The sequence below is a fragment of the Falco peregrinus genome, chromosome 13 (genome assembly GCF_023634155.1).
Source record: "Falco peregrinus isolate bFalPer1 chromosome 13, bFalPer1.pri, whole genome shotgun sequence".
NCBI lineage: Eukaryota > Metazoa > Chordata > Aves > Falconiformes > Falconidae > Falco > Falco peregrinus.
Window position 1 is genome coordinate 15213128 of NC_073733.1, and position 20920 is coordinate 15234047.

Sequence of the window (20920 nt, forward strand, 5' to 3'; positions counted from 1 at the left end):
CGCCATTTTTCCACTGGAAGGAATCATCATGGAAAAATCAGAACAGCAGCCCAGCCCCTGAAGGTCTCCAAGCAAGAAGTACAGAAAAATTGCATTCCTGACTGGCGGCGGCACACTCATGCTTCAACACTACTGTCTGCAGTGTCACCTCACCCCTCTGTGCCTCAGGTCACCCATCTCAAACGATGGGGATCCTCGGTGCCAAAGCACTTCTGAAAGCAACATGCTCAATGTGTAAGTCAAGCAGCAGCTAGTGATCGTGAACCACGGTTTCGGACGCAATATGCTGCTCTACTAAAGCACAGGGGTTATCGCTTCTGAGGTGCCATCCTTCTCCTCTTTCTTCCTCTCTCAGCAAAGAGACAGTCTCCAGCATCCTCAGCCACCAGCACAACTGAATTTGGGCAGGAAGATGCAACAGAGGTCAGAAGGAGCACAGAAATGATTTCTGAAGCAGCCTCCAGCACATAACACTCAGCAACACTGCACGGCTCAGCAATATAGCACCTTTCATCTGCACCAAGCAAGAGCCCGGACACTTCACCCTGTAACACAACAAAGCGAGGGGTAGGTGTTGTCTTCACAGTAGGGTTTTAGAGCAAGCCAAAGGCTTGAGTGGAAGGCTTCCCTTGAAAAGCGGAAGAGGAAAGCTTAAGTCACACTTCTATCCAAAGAGTCACACTCAGAGGGAAGGGATCAGTCAGAAGATGTCCATGAACTGGGGAAGAAGGGAGCAGGAGCCACAGCGCTCAAGGCTAACAAAGAGCCTGGGGGCCGGGAGGTCCCTGCTCCCAGGCAGGGTGAGGTTCCCAAGGCCAAACCAAATTCTACAAGTAAGGACCACGCATCTCACCCTGCCGTTATCTTTAAATCCTCTTTACTCTGTGAAGCTATTCTCCACCCTCCTTTCCTTTTAATCGGGCCTGACCTACAGATGTCAGCCTCATTTTGACTAAGTCAACACAACTGCCACATCTAGAATGCTGCTGCAGGAAAAACCTTACTTATACTCTTGGCTGGATTCCAGCATCTACTTCTTGGTCTAGACCTGACCTCGTTCCTCCTCTGCAAGCTTAATCCTTTACCTTAAGGGCACAGTGAACACACAGGGACTCTAACGTGGGCTTGTCTACACTCAGCCTCCCCTTCAGCCTACAGAGCCAGGAGACTCTTTTTGATCACACTGCACAAACGCTAACGATTATTGACAAGAGGCTCCCTCAGAACCGTGTTCTTCAAAACACACAAGTTCAAGAGCCAAAAGCAAATGCAAAACACACGCTTTACGTTCTGCAAGGTAAACCCCTACCCTAGAGCTCACCCAACATGACACGAACCTTCAATCAACAGTCCCTGAACTTTCCTCAGATGCAGCCCTAGCCTTGCACCGAAACCACAGCCACGCCTGATACATCCAGCTTCATCTAAAGCTTAGAACAGAATAAAATAGTTTGGGTTGGAAGGGACCTTAAAAATCATCTAGTTCCAACCTGTGCTGGTTTTGGCTGGGATAGAGTTAATTTTCTTCACAGTAGCTAGTATGAGACTATGTTTTGGATTCATGCTGAAACACAGGGATGTTTTTGTTACTGCTGAGCAGTGCTTACACTGAGCCAAGGGCTCTTCTGCTCCTCACCTCACCCCACCAGCGAGCAGGCTGGGGGGCACGAGGAGCTGGGAGGGGACACAGCTGGGACAGCTGTCCCCAGCTGACCCAAGGGATGTCCCACACCATAATGACATCATGCTCAGCATATAAAGCTGGGGCAAGAAGGAGGAAGGGGGGACACTCCAAATTATGGCGTTTGTCTTCCCAAGTAACCTTTACTCGTGATGGAGCCCTGCTCTCCTGGGGATGGCTGAACTCCCGCCTGCCCATGGGAAGCGGTGAATGAATCCCTTGTTCTGTTTTGCTTGCCTGCGCAGCTTTTGCTTTACCTATTAAACTGCCTTTATCTCAACCCACGAGTTTTATCTTTAACTCTTCCAATTCTCTCCCCCATCCCACTGAGGGGGATTGAGTGAGCAGCTGTGTGGGGCTTAGTTGCCAGCTGGGGTTAAACCACGACACAAGCCCTGTGCCATGGGCAGGGACACCTTCTACTAGATCATGTTGCTCCAAGTCCCAACCAACCTGGCCTTGAGCACTTACTCCTTCATCCCTTAGCAGAAATCCAAGACATTATTACAAGACACCAACTGAACACAAAGGACTTCAACCAGCTACCACATCACTCTCCATTACAGTACTTTACCAGGCACAACCCAGTGACTTGCTGCAACGATACACAGAAAGGAAGATCTAGCTTACAGCTCTTCTAGTAGGTCACACTTGGCCCGTTCCTTGCTGTCCCCACCCCACGTGGCCAACGTGCAGGTGTCACAGGCTGGAGGTGGATGGACAACAGCTTGCTCTATCTTGCCCAAACAAATCACGTTAACAGCGTATCAAGACTGAGTGGGATCTGGCTCATGCACTCCACCTTGTGACCCAAAAACCTTGACCCCGGTCACATTATCAATAGCAGCAGTGGCAGTATCAACCTGCACGTGAAATATTAGCAACTAATCTGTTACCAACTTATTCCAAGGTGGCAGCCAGCTGTGGATTCAACCTTCAGGCAACAACACAGGTGTTTTTTTTTTTCCTTTAAGTTTCCTTTAAGTGTTTGGGGGGGGGGGGGTGTTTAGAACCCCAATTACCTGTAGGTGATGCTATGCTGAACCAGTATTCTCCTGCTACACAGGAACTCAAAAACGAAACGCCACCAAGGCTAGGAGGAGCCTCCAAATCAAATTCTCAGAGCTTCGAGACAGTCCTTGAGTGCATGCTGCAAGAAATCCCCCATACAGACACACCTTTCTTATCACAGGAGGAGGAGGGGAGAGAGAGGAAAAGAGATTAAAACCAAGACAAAAGCCAGATCCTCAGGTAACAGAAAAATCAGAGATGCTCCCTCAGTTTACACTACCATGGATTTGGGCCAAAGGTGCTTTTAAAGTCTTTTTATGAAATATTTTAATCTGCCTTTCTATCTGCCATTTGTGCAAGCTATGCAGAGCTTTCCAGAGAAATTATTTATTCAGTTTTACAGCAACTAACCTGAATTTCCAGACCGCTTCAAAAGAAAAACTGAAGTATTTCTTTACAAAAGGCAAGGAGCATTAGGTTTCTTGCCCCCTTGTTTTTCCTTTTCTTTTTTCCTCCACCCCTCAGCTGAAACATCTCTACCTTTCATCTAATAAATAAACAAACTATGTATCTTTCTACAAAAAAAATGCTCTTCCCTTGACATCCATGCCAAAAACGTGCTGGTATTTTTTTCAGGATATTTTGCTGAAGCTACCTAAAGTGAAACAAATTCCTTTTCTTTTTTTTTTTAATTGGTTTTTCAATGCGACCACCTACTTGAAAAAAAAACAGTTAGCCTTACATTGCTGGCTGCAGTCTTACAACCTAGAATAAACTAAACAGAAAGCTGAAAGCATGGGATTACCGCTGGCTTGGCATTAGCAGGGCACCCTACCAAAAACATCCACCATCAAAAGCACATTACAGGGTCAGTGAAAGTGGCCACACTGTTGCACGAACCACCTCAATTGTTACTTCCCAGATTAAAGAACAGAAAAGTAGCAGCACAAAAGTTAAATACAACTGAGGCTCTAATCCAAGTCCATCAGATGAAGGATCAGTTCCAAAATTCATGGACCCACCAGAACGCAATTCTGGCACCCAGGGAGGTGGCCTGGGGATGGGGAGCTCGGGTAGCACACACCTATCTTGACTGATGCACCTACTATATGCCTGCGACAGGGGAAGCAATATCACACACAACAGGTTTGGTTTAAGACAGGGTTTAAGGCCCTTACAACTGTATTTCATCACGAGTAAGCTCCAGTTCTGAGAGGTGGAGGGCAGACGTACATTTTATTGTGTGGAGTTGCCCTCTACTCAACCCAGCCCAAGACCTTCACTTACACGAGCCTGCGATTAGGGGATTCAGGTCATGAGCAAGCAGATCTCACGTTTTAATTCTCTCTCTCTCTCTCCGTTTCGGTTGCCTGAATCTCCAGGATAAGCAACATCACGTTCTTGCAGAAATCTAAGCAAACTTGCATGCACCAGCTTTCTCAAAACAGAGATGCATGAAGTCAATCGTAGTAACCTCCCACCCAAAAGTGTTGGATGCTGCCACTGTGCCATGCCACTCTTCCCCCCACACTGAGGGCTCAAAACAACAGTCCTAAGGCCAGTTTCACCTCTGTCTCAACAGTCCAGCTAACAATACATCCAGCATCAAGTTCATCAATACTGTTGCATTTGTATTTCCCCTCTGGTACACCCCCCAGAAAAATGTACATCTGAAAATACAGCAGCCTGCACCTCCTCTCGCTCTCCCAGCTAGCAGGGTTCCTCCCAAAAGCACTCTGCTGAGAGCCACTTTGGCAACCTACAGGTTTAAGACTATCCTAAAAACACCCACACACCCAGTATCAGACTGCAGCCCTAGCTCCACTCTCCTGTAAGCATCACACAGGATTAGACCCTTGCTAAGTGATCTGGGACTGCAGTAACATGCTCCCAGCATTGCTATTCATGGCAGCTTTCACTACCTGCAGATGCTGTCCAAAAATACAGCAGAAAAATTTGTGCTCTTGGGAGCTCATAGTCTAAAGGCAGGGGTCAGGAGAAACACTCTGTTCTTATTAATTCAGTTCAACGGAGAGGAGAAAAAAAAGAAAGTCAAATCTGTATGCTTCTCAGAAGCAGATTATGGCTAATAATACAAAGATTACTGACATTAAATGAATTTAAATTCATTCTTCTATCATTCAGAATATTAAGTTTTTTACTTCCTCCCAGTATTGCTCCCATTTGTAGTCAGCTTCACTTTCTGCCTATCACAAAGATGTTATATTTGGACTATAATCATCATAATGGACTTCTCCCCCTCGGCAGTTTTAGTTGTACTAGGCATCTTAAAAAAAAAAAAAAAGCGCATTTGTAGTGTTAATTTAACAAGCATCCTATCTTCCCCCCCCCTTCCTTTTTTTTTTTTTAGGCAACTGCATAACTCTGTAAACAAGTTCTGCACTCCTAATGGCTTTTTTGCCTATCAACAGGCAAGGGGGAAGCCACCTGCACAGCAGCAGTGTTACTCCTGTAGAAGGAACAAGTGTTGCTCAGCCCAGGGCTCTGCTAGGGAAGGGCATCCAACAGCGCTGGCCAGCCCAGACACACTACAGCATCAATACATCACAGGCACAGGGGGCCAACAAAAAGTATCTGTCGCTGGTGACCAAAACTCAATTTTAAATTCAGGTTGGACCTCATTAATGTTTGGACTCAAACTAATGACATTGCTCTGCACTACCCCTCCAGGAATTGAATGGTTTTTACAGCCAGCACCAGCAACCTAAAGATGGAGCACAGTAACAGGAACAGAGTCAGCCACTGATTTACTTTCAGGAGGAGAAACTTTTTGAAATTTAAAAGTTCCAAAGTTCCAGTTCAGCTGTAGGATCCCTCTCCCCAGACATATCCCACAAGTTTCCTCCTCTCTTTGCATGCACTGAAAGTCATATAAACTAGAAACACACAGGACGAAATGGGTGCAGACCCTGCAATATGGATGAATCCTGCAGCATTGTGCAACCAAACACTCTTCCCATCCAGAAATCACCAGGTACTGTATCACCCAGGTTAGCTCAGCAGATGGAGATGCTCCAAGACTTCAGGGAGAAACTGCTTCTCACATAAGCTGGCATGCAAAATGGTGTAATTGCCCAACTAAGGGCATGTAGGACACTCTACGGCTGGGCTGAATTTACAAATCCTGGTACCTTCTAGAGGAACAAGACGGGTGGCACTACAGAAAATAAATAAATCTGTTGTTAGACATACCAGAAACTTCCCTGTACCTTATAAACAGATCGCAGGGTCTTGTCAGAAGGATAATCTTCCACCTAACATAGGAGACAGAATTAACTTGCCTTTCAGCAGCAGCAGCCTCATTCCAACCTTGGTATCTGAGCATCAGCTACCAAACGCATCATATTACAACACGGTCACCAGAGCTGAAGAAGTCTCCAACCCAGCTGGCCTCTCCCTTCAGCAAGGCTGATAAAAAAACCTCATGCAGAATCTGCCCCACATGCCCTACTCATCCCCTCAGTCTCAGAAGAAACGTGGCTCACTGCTACTCAACTGACTGCTCTGGAGACCCTGAAAATCATAGTAAAGGCGGTCAGTCCCAAGTGAGAGCCACCCAAGCGAGCTGTCCTGGGCAGACTGGTCCAAGGGAGTACACAGAGAAGGCAGGGGAAGGGTGGGAACAACCTGCCCGTGCTTCTGAGCGAGGTGGAGGAGGCTGGTTGCATCCAGAGGCAGCAGGGGAAGCATCACGTCACTGCAGAACGGCTGGAGGGAAGGGGCTCACTGTTCCTCCTGCAGGACAACAGCACACTCTGGTTGGCCTTATTTACGTGACCTGTAGTGTAATTCCTCAAGCACCACATGAAAGGTGCTGCTGCATTAGCCAGACCATGCCTAGGAGCTTGAGGCACAACAAACACTAGCTCGTTACAAAGGCTAAGCTTAATGAAGGACACCAAGGTTGTCACGCCGAGTGCTTCACCGAGTAATTAGTCAAGTCGAATTCACGGGTGGTGGCCCTGGTTTGAGGAACAAGCCGAGGACCTAGGAGGGAGACATTCATGGATCCAGGAGTGAAGCGCAAAGGCAAGTTGGTGACACCAGTGCCAAACCTGGACAGTCTGTCCAAGGACACAGAGGCACTACACAAGACACCTCTGCGCTCTGGCTTCCATGGTCAGATCAATGCCAGCATCTGGAGGCTTCAGAGAAAGAAGGACGGACCACCTGTAACCCTATTGATGGCTCCATGCTACTGTTTCTTTATTGTACCTCAAAAATAACTTTACTGAAATGTATCTGAAAATGCAATACTAGCCCCCTGGGCCAGCATAGCTCATTACTATTTATTTCAAAACATTCAGACTATATTTAAAAGGATCCCACTGATACCTGGTATGGCTATAAAAAGATCTATCCAACCTGACTTGCCAGCTGTAGACAGGGTAGGAGATCCTACAACCAAGCGGCTTGATTAAAAAGAGTGAACAGCATTGATGGAAGAGTTTTGATCAGATTTGGGCGAGAGAAACCCAACGCCCTTTTGCTGCCCAGCCCAGTCAGGGAAGAGCCCAAAGCACCCAATCCTCTCTTCTCCATCCGTTTTGTATCTTATAGCCTGGGGTAACACTTTGCATGCTGTGGACTAACCCAGCACTCTGGAGAACAACTCCCAGCAGCAGCCCGGCAGCCAGCCACGGCAATGCTCTTTTGCAGGAGCTGGTTTTCCTTGTAAAGGTTTCCCCATCAGCAAGCCGGGGATGTTTGGCAGCTCACCATTCCAGCCTTTAGGACCGCTTTAACAACCGGTCCATCAAGCCACACGCGTCCCTCCCGGCGTCACAGTCCTGCACTGCACAACCACCACCCCTCTGCCCTGCAGTCCCAGGACCTTCCATCAAAAGATTACCAAACACTTCACACACATTAATGAGTTAAGTCCCAGCATCCCAATTAACTCCAGCAGCATTATATCCTCATGACCAAGGAACACAGTAGCAGGCTGAGGTGTCCCCATCTCACCATGAGCCTGCCAAGGAGCCAGCCATGGCAGCCAGACCTGCTGGCTCCCTCCCTCTGCTCAGCTACAGACCTGTAAGCTATTTCAAAGGCTCTTTCCAAAATAGAAAGATTAAAAAAAAACAAAAAAACCCAAAAAAAACCCAACCCTTTCTGTTTTCCTTGAAAAGCAGGTCTATGCAGCAAAAAAGGTACTAATAAAGGTTTCACCATCCAAATTAAAAGTCAAATGCAGCAGTAAAGAGTCCCTGAAATACAAGAAACACATTGTGCATGGTGTGAAATTTATTGCTGCCTTACAGAATGAAGCCAAACATCTTAATATGGAAAAACACCGCTACTTTTGACCCAAACAGATTGGGAACAGGAAGTAAAAACAAATCACCCAGCTGCGGCCTCCCCACGCTACCAGCAGTGCAGAAACCAGCGTTTCCTGCCCATGCTCGCCCTGGCCAGCGGCCGCCCGGGTCTGCACAACGTTTGCCCAGAGGCCAATCCCACCAAAACCAGTCAGGGTTTGTTATTAAAGCTCTTGCAGGCAAGATCAGGCCTTTATCAAAGGGGAATCAGCTGGGGAGAGCCAGGGAAGCAGGGACTGCAGGAATCGCCCTAAATGCTGCATCCATTTGCAAACCGTACAGGTCCAGGCTCCCCTGGGAGGGGATTCCCCTTCTTCTGGTGGCTCTCTCGATTTTCACCAGCCAAATTCCTGACTCAGGACAGACGTATTTCAGGAGTTAATTTTGGTTTTACTGCATCATCACCAGCAAACCCTGAGAAATTAAGTCAAGCCTCAATTGGCTCAAAACATAATTGCATTTCTCTTAAATAATAGCTTTGCGTTACTTTGGTTTTTGTTGGGCTGGTTTTTTTTTTTTTTGAGCTTGTGCATATTACATCCTAATTATATTTTCAAGCTTTCATTTACAGCTACAGGAATAACCTAGAAAGACATACAGATGAGCTAATTTTCAAATCATCACTCAAGTAAGAAGCTGGAGCTTTAAAAAAAGTGACAGGTAGACCAAGGGACCTGTAAGAAAAAAAGAAACACAAGAAAACAACAGTCTGGCATCTCTTTTGTGAAGGCCAGTAACTCATTGCCAACAAGAATAGCTTTAAGACTTTAGCAGAGCAAAGACTGACTATCACACACATAATGCAACAGAAAATGTTGTTTACACAAACACTACACACGAACAGTAGCTCAGAACCTGATATTTTGATGAAAACTCTGCTTTCAGAAAAATCTTATAAGCATCACATTTACTAGCTCAAGCAGATTTTCCTTCCAAGATTTTAATAGATTACAGGCCAGGTGTAGAATACTTCATAAAGCAGAGTAAGATATCTGACTTGCGTGATTTTCGTTAAGAAATAATAGCAGCCAGCAAATTACAGCCATTAGTGCAACACTGTCTTCACAGCAGATTTATGCCAGCATTACTGAAAGCAGAATTTTACCCAACACCACTTCTGGGCAATACAGACATCTGCAGAACCAAGGGAAAAAAGCAAATAAACACGCAAAACCACACATTTTGTGCATTACCACCCAAGGCTTTTACAAGGACAGGTGTTTTGTGCCACCGTTCTGCAAGAAAGTACTTGGAGCATGCTCCAGAGTACACTCTCCTGCACGCAGCGACCTCCAGTCTTACCTCATATTCTTTTAAATCCCTCAGTTTCATGCTCCTAAATGCTGCTTTGGTGGAGGGCTCGTGCTGCGAGGAAGGAAACTCCCCCTGAACCCATTAATTGTGCTGCATCAAATCCTCCCTCTGCCCCAGCACCAAAAAAATAAAAAAAATCCAAGTTGGTCACACCAAGGAAAGAACAATAAGTGGGAGCTCGAAAAGGCAGAAGTGCCGCCAAAAAATCGGAGCTCTTTCTCAAAAAAAAAAAGGCCCTCCCTTAGGAAGCCTGCCAGTCAAACCCGATCACGAGGCTGTTTTCCGAGGGTGAATAGAGTTCTTATTGACACAGCTTATGTCTGCAGCATGCAGCCCTCCGCAAGGCTTTCAAGAGCAGATCCGATTACACAGACACATTCTCTCTGATTTTATGCATTCAGAAGCCCTCAGACATAAAATACCCAGCTCCAAAGGCCACCGTTCTTTTTTTCCACTCGCTACTGGCCTATGTGATTTTACCAAAAAAGAAAAAAAACCAACCACAACAACAAAAAAAAGGCAAGCCAACAGCTCCTGGCACCTTTACTTGGGCTGCAGAGGACCTCACCCTTGCTGAGCAGGGCCATGTAATTCGGAGGCCAAGCCACAGATTTGCTCTGTGTGAGTAATACAAGACAACTCATTCCCATGGTGGGTACTTAGCATCAGGAGGGGAGAAGGGAAAAAATAAATATCTGCTGACACCATTTAAAATGAGGGACGATAACATCGCTCTGGGTAGACAATCCTTCCTGGAAGATGGCACGGGAAAAGGGGAGGTCACACACCTTTTAAAAGAACAACACGCACCGCCACAGCTTAGCAGGCAAGAGATGCCCAACTGCAAAAGCATCACAAGCACAAATTCAGGTAAACAGCCTATCCAGGAGCAGCAATTTGTGTACACATGGGAACCCAGAGAAAACAAACTAAAAAGGTCCATCTATACCATTTTTATGCTTACGGGGCACAATGAGGAACTCCTTTGCAGGAGCAGACACACATACAAAGTCTGGGGTATCTGTGATGCTGCACTGAAGCAGAGAACAGAGAATTACAAAATATTTTGTTATTATAAATGCTACAGCTTCAAGACTGTGCTTCAGCAAGAGAGACAAGTCTTTGCTTAAATCATGTAACAAATTAGGACCTGAGCGTTGCCCCAGAGAAGGATGCATGCACTACCCAGAGGTCTGGACTACACCAATTAAAAAGAAACTCACAAAAAAGGCTAACAAGCAAACCAGTGCATTGCACAAGTAACTGGTTCTCTTATCACCTAGAAGGGAATGCCTCCTGTATCAACTCATCCACACTGAATTGAAACTTCTCACTGAAACACTGCATATAGCAAACACTGCAAATAAGCAAGCTTGAGCTTCAGAGCTTTTAAGGGATTTTAAGAGCAAACACACACTGTTCAATAAAGACATCCTCTCCCCCCTACTTCCAGGCTGTGATCACTCCCCAGCCAAATGTTTCTATCATGTTGCAAAAGATTTTTCTCACATTTTTCCTGCTGGGTGCTTGGAGGCTGGACCTGGGTAACCCACGTACAAGATGCCATGTCAGTCTGTGGTGGCAGTTCTTCTTTGGTTGGACATTTTGCACTCTGTTTTCAAAGCACAGCAAGAGAGCCACAGCTCCTATGACTACCTTTGGAAACCGAGATCTAAGCAAACTCTGCTCTTCAGTGCACAGCCTTGCTCTCAATGAGCCGCCTCGTGTTTCTAGTACCCATTTTAGTTTCCACATGTGACTTCTAGCATGTTCATGGTGAGAAAAGCCTGCTCCTATGAAGCTGCGTACTCTTTCCCAACACATCTGAGTCACACAATGGTTTGCTTCACTGCCAAAGCCAAGCTCTCACCACCGGCACAGCAGGGGTATCACCAAATCCAGACTGGATTCATCATCATCACCTGTGCCACATTAGCCACAAAGAAAATCTTCATTTGCTTTCAGGCTCCTGACTAAGCTGCAGGCACTGGCGAATAGGAAAGCAGTGGTTGATTTGTGTATGAAGAAAGACCCATTTGCAAGACTCTAGCAATGCAATTTTGCTGTCAGTTTAACACGACATAACCCAGTGCTGCTAATAAAAGCAGCAGTCCAGCCTCATCCTGTCCTGCCTGTGGACCCCAGGTACTTGCGCCAACAACCGTTTCTGTTGCCACATGGACCAAGCAAATCAAGGAAGCAGGGATGGCTAAAATAAGTATCACTTTCCTTCTTGCTATTCCTTAATATTCTTCTTAATCCACAAGGATGGCGAAGAGACTGGAGGAAAGGGCTGGAAGCAGGACCACTTCTTCCACCACAGCACCAGCTTCACAACTGATTTGCGAACTATGCTGCAGAAGGTAAGAAAGCAGGCCTCCTCCCCCTCTTGGCAGTCACAAGTTTTTAAGTCCTACTTTGAGATTCCCTCAAATGTGCAGAACAGCCTCTCAAAACCTCACTTCTGATGGCAGCACAAGTGCAAAACTCTAACATCCATGTATTCATCTTGCTAAGATGGGGCAAACCCAGGAGAAAACTTCTAGGTCTGTAAAAATCTAATAACAACACTTAGGCCTCATGCCTGCCATTCCCCAACAGAGAAGGAGGCGGCAGAGCAAGCCACCACTGCTTGAGAAGTGGAACTGGGCATGAAAACTGCTAGAAAAACCTCTGTGTGGATGCAACACCCCAACACCTCAGACTGACAACTGCCCAGTATCCCTACTTGCCAATAACCTTCCTGCAGTACGTGGGCCAGCACCGGGAGAGAGGAACGGCAACCCCAGACCAGCTCCCTCTTTCTCCTCCATGGGGATCCCTCACGCCCCTGCGGCAGCGGGAAGGACGTGGCACCCTGACTTCTGGCCTGGCCAGATGCCACAGGAGGCTGAACAGCACAAGAGGTTACAGCACCGAGGGGCTAATTTCCTTAACGACCACCAGCTCTGCTTTGGGCCCCTGCCAGTCTATCCCAAACCGCCTGGAGGACAGCACCAGGCCTGCAGACACACAGCCGTACACACAGGCTGAACCAGGCACATACGCAAACCACAGCTGCTTCTGGGAAGGCTGACTGCGCCTGACAGCAGACTGCACCTTCTCCTGCTGTAAGCACATCCCGTAACACCTAGAAGCTTCTGCACAGGCCATTGTCTTTCAAAGAGAAACACTCTAACACTGAAATAGCTCTCAAACTTTTCTGGGCCATCACTATTTTAAAATGACTTCATTTAAATATGTACCACGTCTATATATATACACATGCACACACCAAGGGAAATTAGCATTCGTGAGAAGGGCTGGTGCCCACACATCGTAACTCTGCACAGCCTCCCAGGTCTGCCTGTGCATGACTGTACCACCACAGCTCCGCACTAGTACAACCCTACAGCAAACCAGAGCTGCTCGAGAGCCCCACGAGGATCCTGCCCCACTGGCAGGAGCACTGGAAAGACCACAGCCTATGGGCTCTCCACCAGACCCCCTTGCTAACACACATCTTTTCTTGGGGTATAGAGAGTGGTGGGGGCAGGGGAGTTTTAAGACCAAATTACAGAGTCCTTTAAATGATTCAGCTCTGCACAAGGCCAAACCCCCGAGTCCCTCCCTTCAGAAGTTCCCCCCCCCCCGCGCCCACCACAGCAGAGATGCATGATTTGGACCTTCACTAGTAAATAAAAGCTCCAAGCAGCACAACTGTGCCACATAAGGCATTTCTCTAACCTGGAGAGCAGCACCATTGCAGCCTCAACGTACTACCTTAACAGCGAAATACCCGCAAGGAGGACCCATAGGGGGAAAACATCTCTGCAACCCCATGGAAGCTGCTGTACGGAAACTTTTAACTGCATTACTTCTGCTTCTGCATAATTTCAGAACAACTAGCTTAATTCAGACTGCTCCAACTCAGACACTCCATAGTTTCAACACGGCATATACACTATTACCTCGCTCTAATTACAGGATCACCTTACGTGTCCAACAACTGCTGCAATTTAGTCTTGCCTGATACACCCCAGCTCAAAATTGCTCATCCCACCTCTCACTCCCATACTTTTTGGCATCCTTTGAATAAAGGCAGGAATACCTAGCAACACTTCAGCACCTGACACACACGCACCCCAAGCCCCAAAAAGGTAAAGTCGTTATTCCCTTGTGGTAACGAAGACAAGGACTTTCACCAGTGCAGAACAAACTACTTTTAGGCAGACAGCATGGATACGACACTACTGCTCACGCACTTGTCTGTGCAAACGTATTACAGGATTACTGCTAATAACCACCGCTGCGCAATACCATGAATTCGCACGTCGTTCCCCCGAGCCAGGTGTTGATTTCGCACGGAGGCTATCCGCGCAAGAAAGGAGTTTTCAGAGAAGCAAAATCTGCAGGATCAGGCCCTCGGAGTTTCACTACTTCAAAGGCAGGGGACGTTCCTTTACAGCAGCGCACGCCTTGCCTTTGAGCTCCAAACTGCATCCGCAGCCACCGCTGCCACGACCAGGGCAAGGTTTTTCCTCCCCGCCTGAGCCGAATGCTAACAGGTCTCTTGCTTGCGTCTCACCTCGCCACCACCTCATGCTCTGCCAGGGAATATTTTGTTCCCCGAGCGGACGAGCCGTCCGGCCATCGCTCCACGATGATTCAGCAAGGGGGTGGCTCCCCGTCGGAAGGCACACCTACTGCGAACTGTCATACCACGGGGCTGGGTGAAAATGGGAGAACTTGCTCTATCTATCATGGCTGCACTTTCCGAAATGCGTAGACCTGGCCTGGTAGGGTCGAGGGGGGCAAAGGGGGGAGCAGGGGGGAATCCATCCGCAGGCACATGGAGATAATTCAAGGAAATATCTCGAGGCTTTTAACTACGGCACAGTAAACGAGGGGGAAAAAAATAAATAAAAAAATAAAAAAAGAGAGAAGCCACACACTTTCGGAGCCAGCATCAACTTCGCCAGGCTGTGTTCTTTGTTTCTAGGCAGACTCCAGTGCGGTGGCAAGAATGAACAAATGCGCATGTCTTCATAAGAGTCAAAAAAAAAAAAAAAAAAAAAAAAAAAAAAAAAAAAAAGGAAAAAAAATCCCCCCTCCCCTCCGGCCCCTCTCTCCCCGCTGTAGCGGCAGGGGACCGCTCCGCTCCGCATAGTTTGCGCTGCTTTTTCAGAAGTAAAAGTCCGCTCCCACCCTGCTCCGAGCAGGCATTTCGCTACGCTACGAGGCGGCGATGGGTAAGACGGCGCCTGGCACACTTTCGGCTGCAAAAATTAGTTTTGGCGCGGGATTTTTTAGTCTTTTCTTTCCTTTTTTTTTTTTTTTTTTTCCTGGTTGTTTTGAAATGAACGAAAGCACGCCGCAGCAGCGCCCGGCGCCGCGGTAGCCCCCCTCCGCAGGCGCCCCGGGGCCGGCCACAGACAAAGGAGCGCTGCGCCGGCACCCCCGGGCCAGCCCGCCGCCGCTCCCGGGACAGCCGCCAGCGGCCGCCGCGCCCCGGCCGCGGGACGAGCCCCCGCCGCCGCCACAGACGCGCCCGCGTCCCCGCCGACCCCCCCTCCCCAGGACGCGCCAGACCCGTCCCCGGGCGCCCCGCGGCTCGGCGGGGGCAGCCGGTGCCCCGCGGGCCGGGCCCGGCCTTACCTCAGCGGCGGCGCTAGCAGGCAGCGGGCGGCCGCACCGTGCCACGCGCGGCGGCACGGGGCGAGCCACGGGGGCCGGTTTAGCGCGGGGGCCGGCTGCGCGCCGCCATTTTAACGCCTCCCGCCCGCCCTCCGCCCCCCCACCCCCTCCTCCTTCCCCGCGGCTGGCGGCCACGCGCGGCGTGGAAATGCCACTCGGCGGCGCCCCCCCCCACACACGCCCCCCTTCGCCCCGCCGACGCCGTTACATTGACGCAGCGGCTCCCGGTCGCCGAGCCCGCCGTGGCGGAGCTAGCAGGGCAGCAGCAGCCGCCGCCGTCGTGGCCCCTCCGCCGCCTCCCGCCGCCGGGCGCACATGGTACGCTCCGGGGCCGCGCCGCGCCCCGCCGGCCGCGCGCGCCGCCGCGCCGCCTGGCTGCTGCCATGGCAACCGGCCGGCCGCGCCGAGCAGGCCCGGCCCGACCCGGCGCCCGCCCGCCCCGCCGGGCCCCGCGCACCGGCCCACCCGTGCGGCGGCCGGCCCCGGGGGGCTCCGGGCCGGTGCTGCCCCGCCGGACTCCCGGGCGGCTTCTCCCGCGGCTGCGGGGTTACGCTGCCGCCCCCCGCTTGCGCCGGCGTGACACGGGCACCGGGCCCGGCACCGCACCCCTTCCCGGCCGCTGGACCCACCGCCACCGCCGCACCCCCCCACCGAGTCCCCGCTGTCCCCAAAGCCACCATCACTTGTGCCTGCTGTGCCCCTCCTGTCGCCAAAGCCACCGTCACATCCCCCCGCTGCATCCCCGCTGTCCCCAAAGCCACCATCACACACCCCCGCTGTCTCCAAAGCCACCATCACATCCCCCTGCCGTGTCCCCGCTGTCCCCAAAGCCACCATCACATCCCCCTGCCGTGTCCCCACTGTCCCCAAAGCCACCATCACATCCCCCCACTGTATCCCCACTGTCCCCAAAGCCACCATCACACACCCCCGCTGTCTCCAAAGCCACCATCACATCCCCCTGCCGTGTCCCCACTGTCCCCAAAGCCACCATCACATCCCCCCACTGTATCCCCGCTGTCCCCAAAGCCACCATCACACACCCCCACTGTCTCCAAAGCCACCATCACATCCCCCCGCTGTGTCCCCGCTGTCCCCAAAGCCACCATCACATCCCCCCGCTGTCCCCAAAGCCACCACCACATCCCTCTGCTGTCCCCAAAGCCACCATCACACCCCCATGCCGTGTCCCCACTGTCCCCAAAGCCGTCATCACATCCCCCTGCTGTCCCCAAAGCCACCATCACATCCTCCTGCTGTGTCCCCCTGTCCCCAAAGCCACCACCACATCCCTCTGCTGTCCCCAAAGCCACCATCACATCCCCCCGCTGTCCCCAAAGCCACCATCACATCCCCCCACTGTCTCCCCACTGTCCCCAAAGCCGCCACCACCACATCCCACCCAGCGCGCACCCTTATCTCCAAAGTCATCACTGTACCTCTTGCTGAAGGGTGGTGTCCCCTCTGTCCTCCAAGAAACTATCACAACCCCCCAGGCACATCTCATCTGTCCTCAAAGCCACCATCACATCCCCTCGCTGGGTCGCCTTGTCCCCAAAGCAACTGTCCCTCCCCCCCCCCGCCCCCGCCCGGGCTTGGCCACCCTTACCTGGGTAGTGGCACAGCTCTTCCACGCTGCAGCGCTCAGTTTCACTCCTGTTTTGCAACAGAAAATTGCGTACGCCAGGACAGTCGCGAGGGAAAACAGGCGCAATGTGAAGCAGATGAGAGAGTAAATCATAAAGCCGTCGTACATGTTCTGCATACTGCAAACGAGGAGCTAATTTCCTGGCAGCCGTCTTCAGGATGCTTCAAGTCAGTCTTCACCCATGTGGCCCTCACAGACTTTGGCTGCAAGCAACCCCAGCCATTTCTGACTTCAGCACCTAATTCCTGCAAATATAGGTATTTTAATGACGCATTTTGTTAGGGTGAGCTGAAAACAACCGGCAGCTACCGAGTCGCTGAAGAAAACAAAGTCAATCACTTTTTTCAGAAAAAAAAAAAAATATCAGGATTTTATGGGTTTGGCGGCATTTGCTACATTTTCTCAAGCATGAGCTCAACCAGAAGCAGACGAGGTTGTTTATTGCACACAAGAGTGGCCCTCCCTGACAGCAGCACTAATGGAAATGACTAATAAAACCGCTGGTGTTCGTGGTCTGAGCAGCAATGCGGGAGCCCTGATTTCTGCACCCTGTTCTGACAACCACTTCCCCCGCAAGCAGGAGCAGATCACTTCGCCTCTCTTCCTAGTTACCGCCACTGATTCATAGTTGAGATCAATTAGTTAATGTTTGCAAAGTCAGTTGAAGATGAAAAAGCATTACATACTGCTAATAAAACTGTAATGATCCCACTGTTAAACATTAAACACACAATGATGTGTAAAAAAGAAATCATATTTATGGAAAATTCCTCTTGCTGCAAGGACAAAGGATTAGCTCCTAAAAAAAGGCAAGACGAGCTCAAATTTGCATTACAGGGTTGCGTTTCAGGGGTTTGGCTTCTGTTTAGGTCCCTGCTACCAATTATCTGTGTGCCCATGGGCACATCACTTGGGCCAGCAGCTGCTGACCCACCTGGAAGTGGCAACTTAATCCAGAGCTTGCCAAAAATCACCAGATGCTTTTGGAAAATGCCGATCCCGCTCATTTTGCGCCTCTGCTTCCCAGTCTGCTAAACGGGATGAGGGCTGCAGCTGCGTAGCCTGATTTTTGCAGGCGAGACGATGCTGCAGTGAGCAAACCCTGGCAACATGGTCCTTAAAAGCCAGGAGAGCTGTGCTGCTCGTGAGACACTTGTGTCGCACCACGGTGCGAGGAATAAAAGTAGCCGTGAGGGGCTTTCAGGAGATTTTCCTTGGCAATGAGTCTCACTTTAGGTGTAAAACTGGTAGCTGTGCTGCTGGTAGGGCTCCGGGTCGCTGTATGTAGAGCAGTGCATGTCTGATGCTCCGACCTACAGGCAAGAAAGAGGAGAGGAACCAGGAAAACCACCGTTGTCTGTACCTATGGGCCTGCGCAGGCCACATTCATGGTGATGAGGCACCGGTGTTTCTGGCAGGGCAGAAGCCATGGGTGGGAATTTGCACAAGAGGAGCTCCGGGCAGTTTAGGATTTGGCATGGCAATCTCGGAGAGAGCTCCTCCCCAGAAAGAGCAGCTCTTTGACGAGGTATCCCTCATTCCCTCAGTCGAACTGCCCTTTGCAAGGAGCATCCCTGAGCTGCAACGGCCTATTGCATCTTCCTCCTGAAATGTGATGCTACCCTGCTTTCGTGGTGATCAGTTGTTGACTGCAGAAAAGCTGAATCATGAAACAGAGGTTATAAACAAGGTTATTTTTAACGAAGGAAACAAATGCCACGTCATGCAGAAGTCGGAGCAAGGGCCGTCAGCTAGGGCTCACGGGTCTCACTCCTGCCCCAATATTCTCTGTGTCCTCCTGCAGCAAATTACAGTCTCTCTAAACTTTAATTTACCTGCTTGTAACATGGACAAAGCAGCAGACTCCAGTTGTGCTTTCTTTGTACAGCAAAGTGCCTGGTGTGACAGCAAAGCAGTGCTGGGAGCTGCGCAGTGCCAGGGGCTGGCTTGCACTGTCGCCCGGCACCTTGCAGAGCTATTTTCAGCCATGCAAAAATGATCACACGCAGGATTTCAACAATGTTCGTAGACATTTTGAATGCAGAGAGAGACTGCCCAGTCTCATTCCCCTCTCCCATATTTCGCAGTCTTGCGTTGCAATTCCCACATGCAGCCCAGTAACTTCTGCTTCATTTTGCTCACTGAAAACTCAAAATAGACAAGTTTTGTAGCCCAGAGTCTCATGTTGTATCCTTCAGGCACCAGCATGCTGCAGGGTGTGTGTTGTAGATACCCAGCCCAGAGGGAGGGAAGATGGGTCCGGTACACCTACAGCTAACTCAGAAATTTCCTGATCATGCCACTTCTTATCTCTGTCTCACATGTAACTTCTTCCCAGAAAAGTATATTTCATTTCCCCTAGGAAAGATGCCTCAGCTAGGGGAAGTGGGGGGCTGAGTCTGGGACTGGCCAGCTTCCACACACTGCCCGAGGAACACGAACAATGCCACATACAGATCCTTGCGAACCTGTCTTCTCTGCTCCATGCCTGAGCTAAAAGTGCTTTGGGTGTGTCTCCAGCTTTACACAGATAACTATTAAGGTTAAAGAACTACAGCATTTTTGAAAATATTTTGTAAATATATATCTATTTTAAATACACACACACACTTATGAAAACTTCAGGATATGGAAACTTCCCTGCCATGCTTCATTTATAACCCTGCTAGGGCTTTTTGCTGCTGGAGGGACTTACCTTCTTTGCCCAAGTTTTCTTCAAGCTAAATAGTGATTTCCACATAGGAATTATCACATAAAACCCAAGGCATCGATGGATTGGATTCAGAGTAGGTTCTGCTCCCCCTGCCCGTTCACTGGTATAAAGCCCTGGCCCATCTTCACCTGCCTGCTGTGGAAGCAGACACCAAACCCACGCACACTCCGGACACACACCAGCACTTTGGCACAGGTGCCTGGGCACATCCAGCGCAGCCGTGAGAAGTGGAACAGGACCAACTTTGCGAGCCAGTTCCCTCTTGCAGGTGCCTGCAAGGACACGTGGCCGCATGCCAGCAGATGGAATAACCATCGCCCCGCGCTAGTTATGGGGCAGGGATGCTGCAAGGCTGCGTTAATTAGTGCTTCAGACGCCTCTGTGATCTGTAGATGAAAGGTGATTTACAGCTGCAAATTATTGCTCTTCTTCATGTGAAGTCTATTATTTTCTGGTGTCCCTCATTTTGACTCACACCACGTCCCCTCTTTGGCGTGGGGCAGGCTCCTCTCTGCAGGCTGTATGTATAGGTGCTTTACCTCTCCAGGTGGCTGCATGCTGTAGAAGCGTGTGATCTGCTCGCAGCACCCGTTCCAGGCAGCCTGGCCATGCCCGTGCTTGGGTAACTTGGGCTCTCATTTGCTCGAAACTGCAGCACTACGGCAGATTGCTTAGCTGCTGGGGTTAGGGGGCCTCTGTTCGAGGCTGGATACTCAGCAGGGTTGTGCCCTCAACTCCGTGAGCAGGCAGAGGACCAGCTGGGTGAACCTTAAATCCCGCCGCAGAGAGGAGAAACAGGAATATCCCGAGCCTCTGCGCTGGGGCTGCCCCAGGGAAGGGGAGGAAGCCAGAGAGGACCTGACTGGGGCCCCTCAGTCTGCAGCTTCTCATTTGTGTCCCAAACCTTCTGGGCAGGAATTACAAAGCAGGAGAGGTTTGTGTTTTTGGCAGGCGTCTGGAGGGAAGGAATATTAGGGTGGTTTTGTGAACAGCCCATGGATAGCAGAAGGAACAGGTAGATTCGATGTCCTTCCTGCATTATGCACCACGGCGCGTTCACACCATCAGGCTGCAGAGAGAAAGCGACCTTTCACTCTTTACTGCTAAATAAAAAAGGAGAAAGTAGCATGTGGTGTAAGGTAGTTGTAGCAATGGAGGCAGAAATATCCCTGATACTCTGCTCTGCACAGGGCTGCCAGGCACACACGTGCAGGCGGGCAGGATCGGTGACACCGGCCAGGCATGGCCATCCAGGCACTGGAGAAATTAACATCTGCGAATACCGTGACCCAGAGCAATTCCAGCACGGAGCAGGATTTCCTTCCACTGCACTCACCGCGCCGCTCTCCTGCTGGGAGGTAAATGACCACTCGCACAAGCGAGCACTACAGTCGGGGGTTTTTGCAGTTGGATGAGATCTCCTACCTCCCGCCTAGCCCACACTAGTTTCCCCCTTCTCCCCCGAGGTCCACAAGATTTTAAACACTTCGGGTGCTGAGATTCCCAGGTAGCCTCATGTACTGGTGAACAAGGCG

The 20920-nt window shown here is 50.2% G+C and overlaps 1 protein-coding gene across 4 annotated transcripts in view; it reads right to left on the bottom strand.

Moving 5' to 3' along the window:
- The window catches only part of MBNL3 (muscleblind like splicing regulator 3), a 93262-nt gene extending 77931 nt beyond the window's left edge, over positions 1-15331 (bottom strand). The window contains exon 1 of one of the 4 annotated variants that reach the window (XM_055817803.1): positions 15233-15331. Coding sequence is in view for 1 of the 4 variants with exons in the window: in XM_013295482.3 (XP_013150936.1) it covers positions 13648-13650 (3 nt within the window). In the remaining 3 variants the exon portion in view is untranslated. Of the gene's footprint in view, positions 1-13647; positions 13871-15232 lie in introns of those variants that run through there. The other 3 variants (XM_055817801.1, XM_055817804.1, XM_013295482.3) reach the window with 3 other exon arrangements.
- Positions 15332-20920: the final 5589 nt, after the last annotated feature.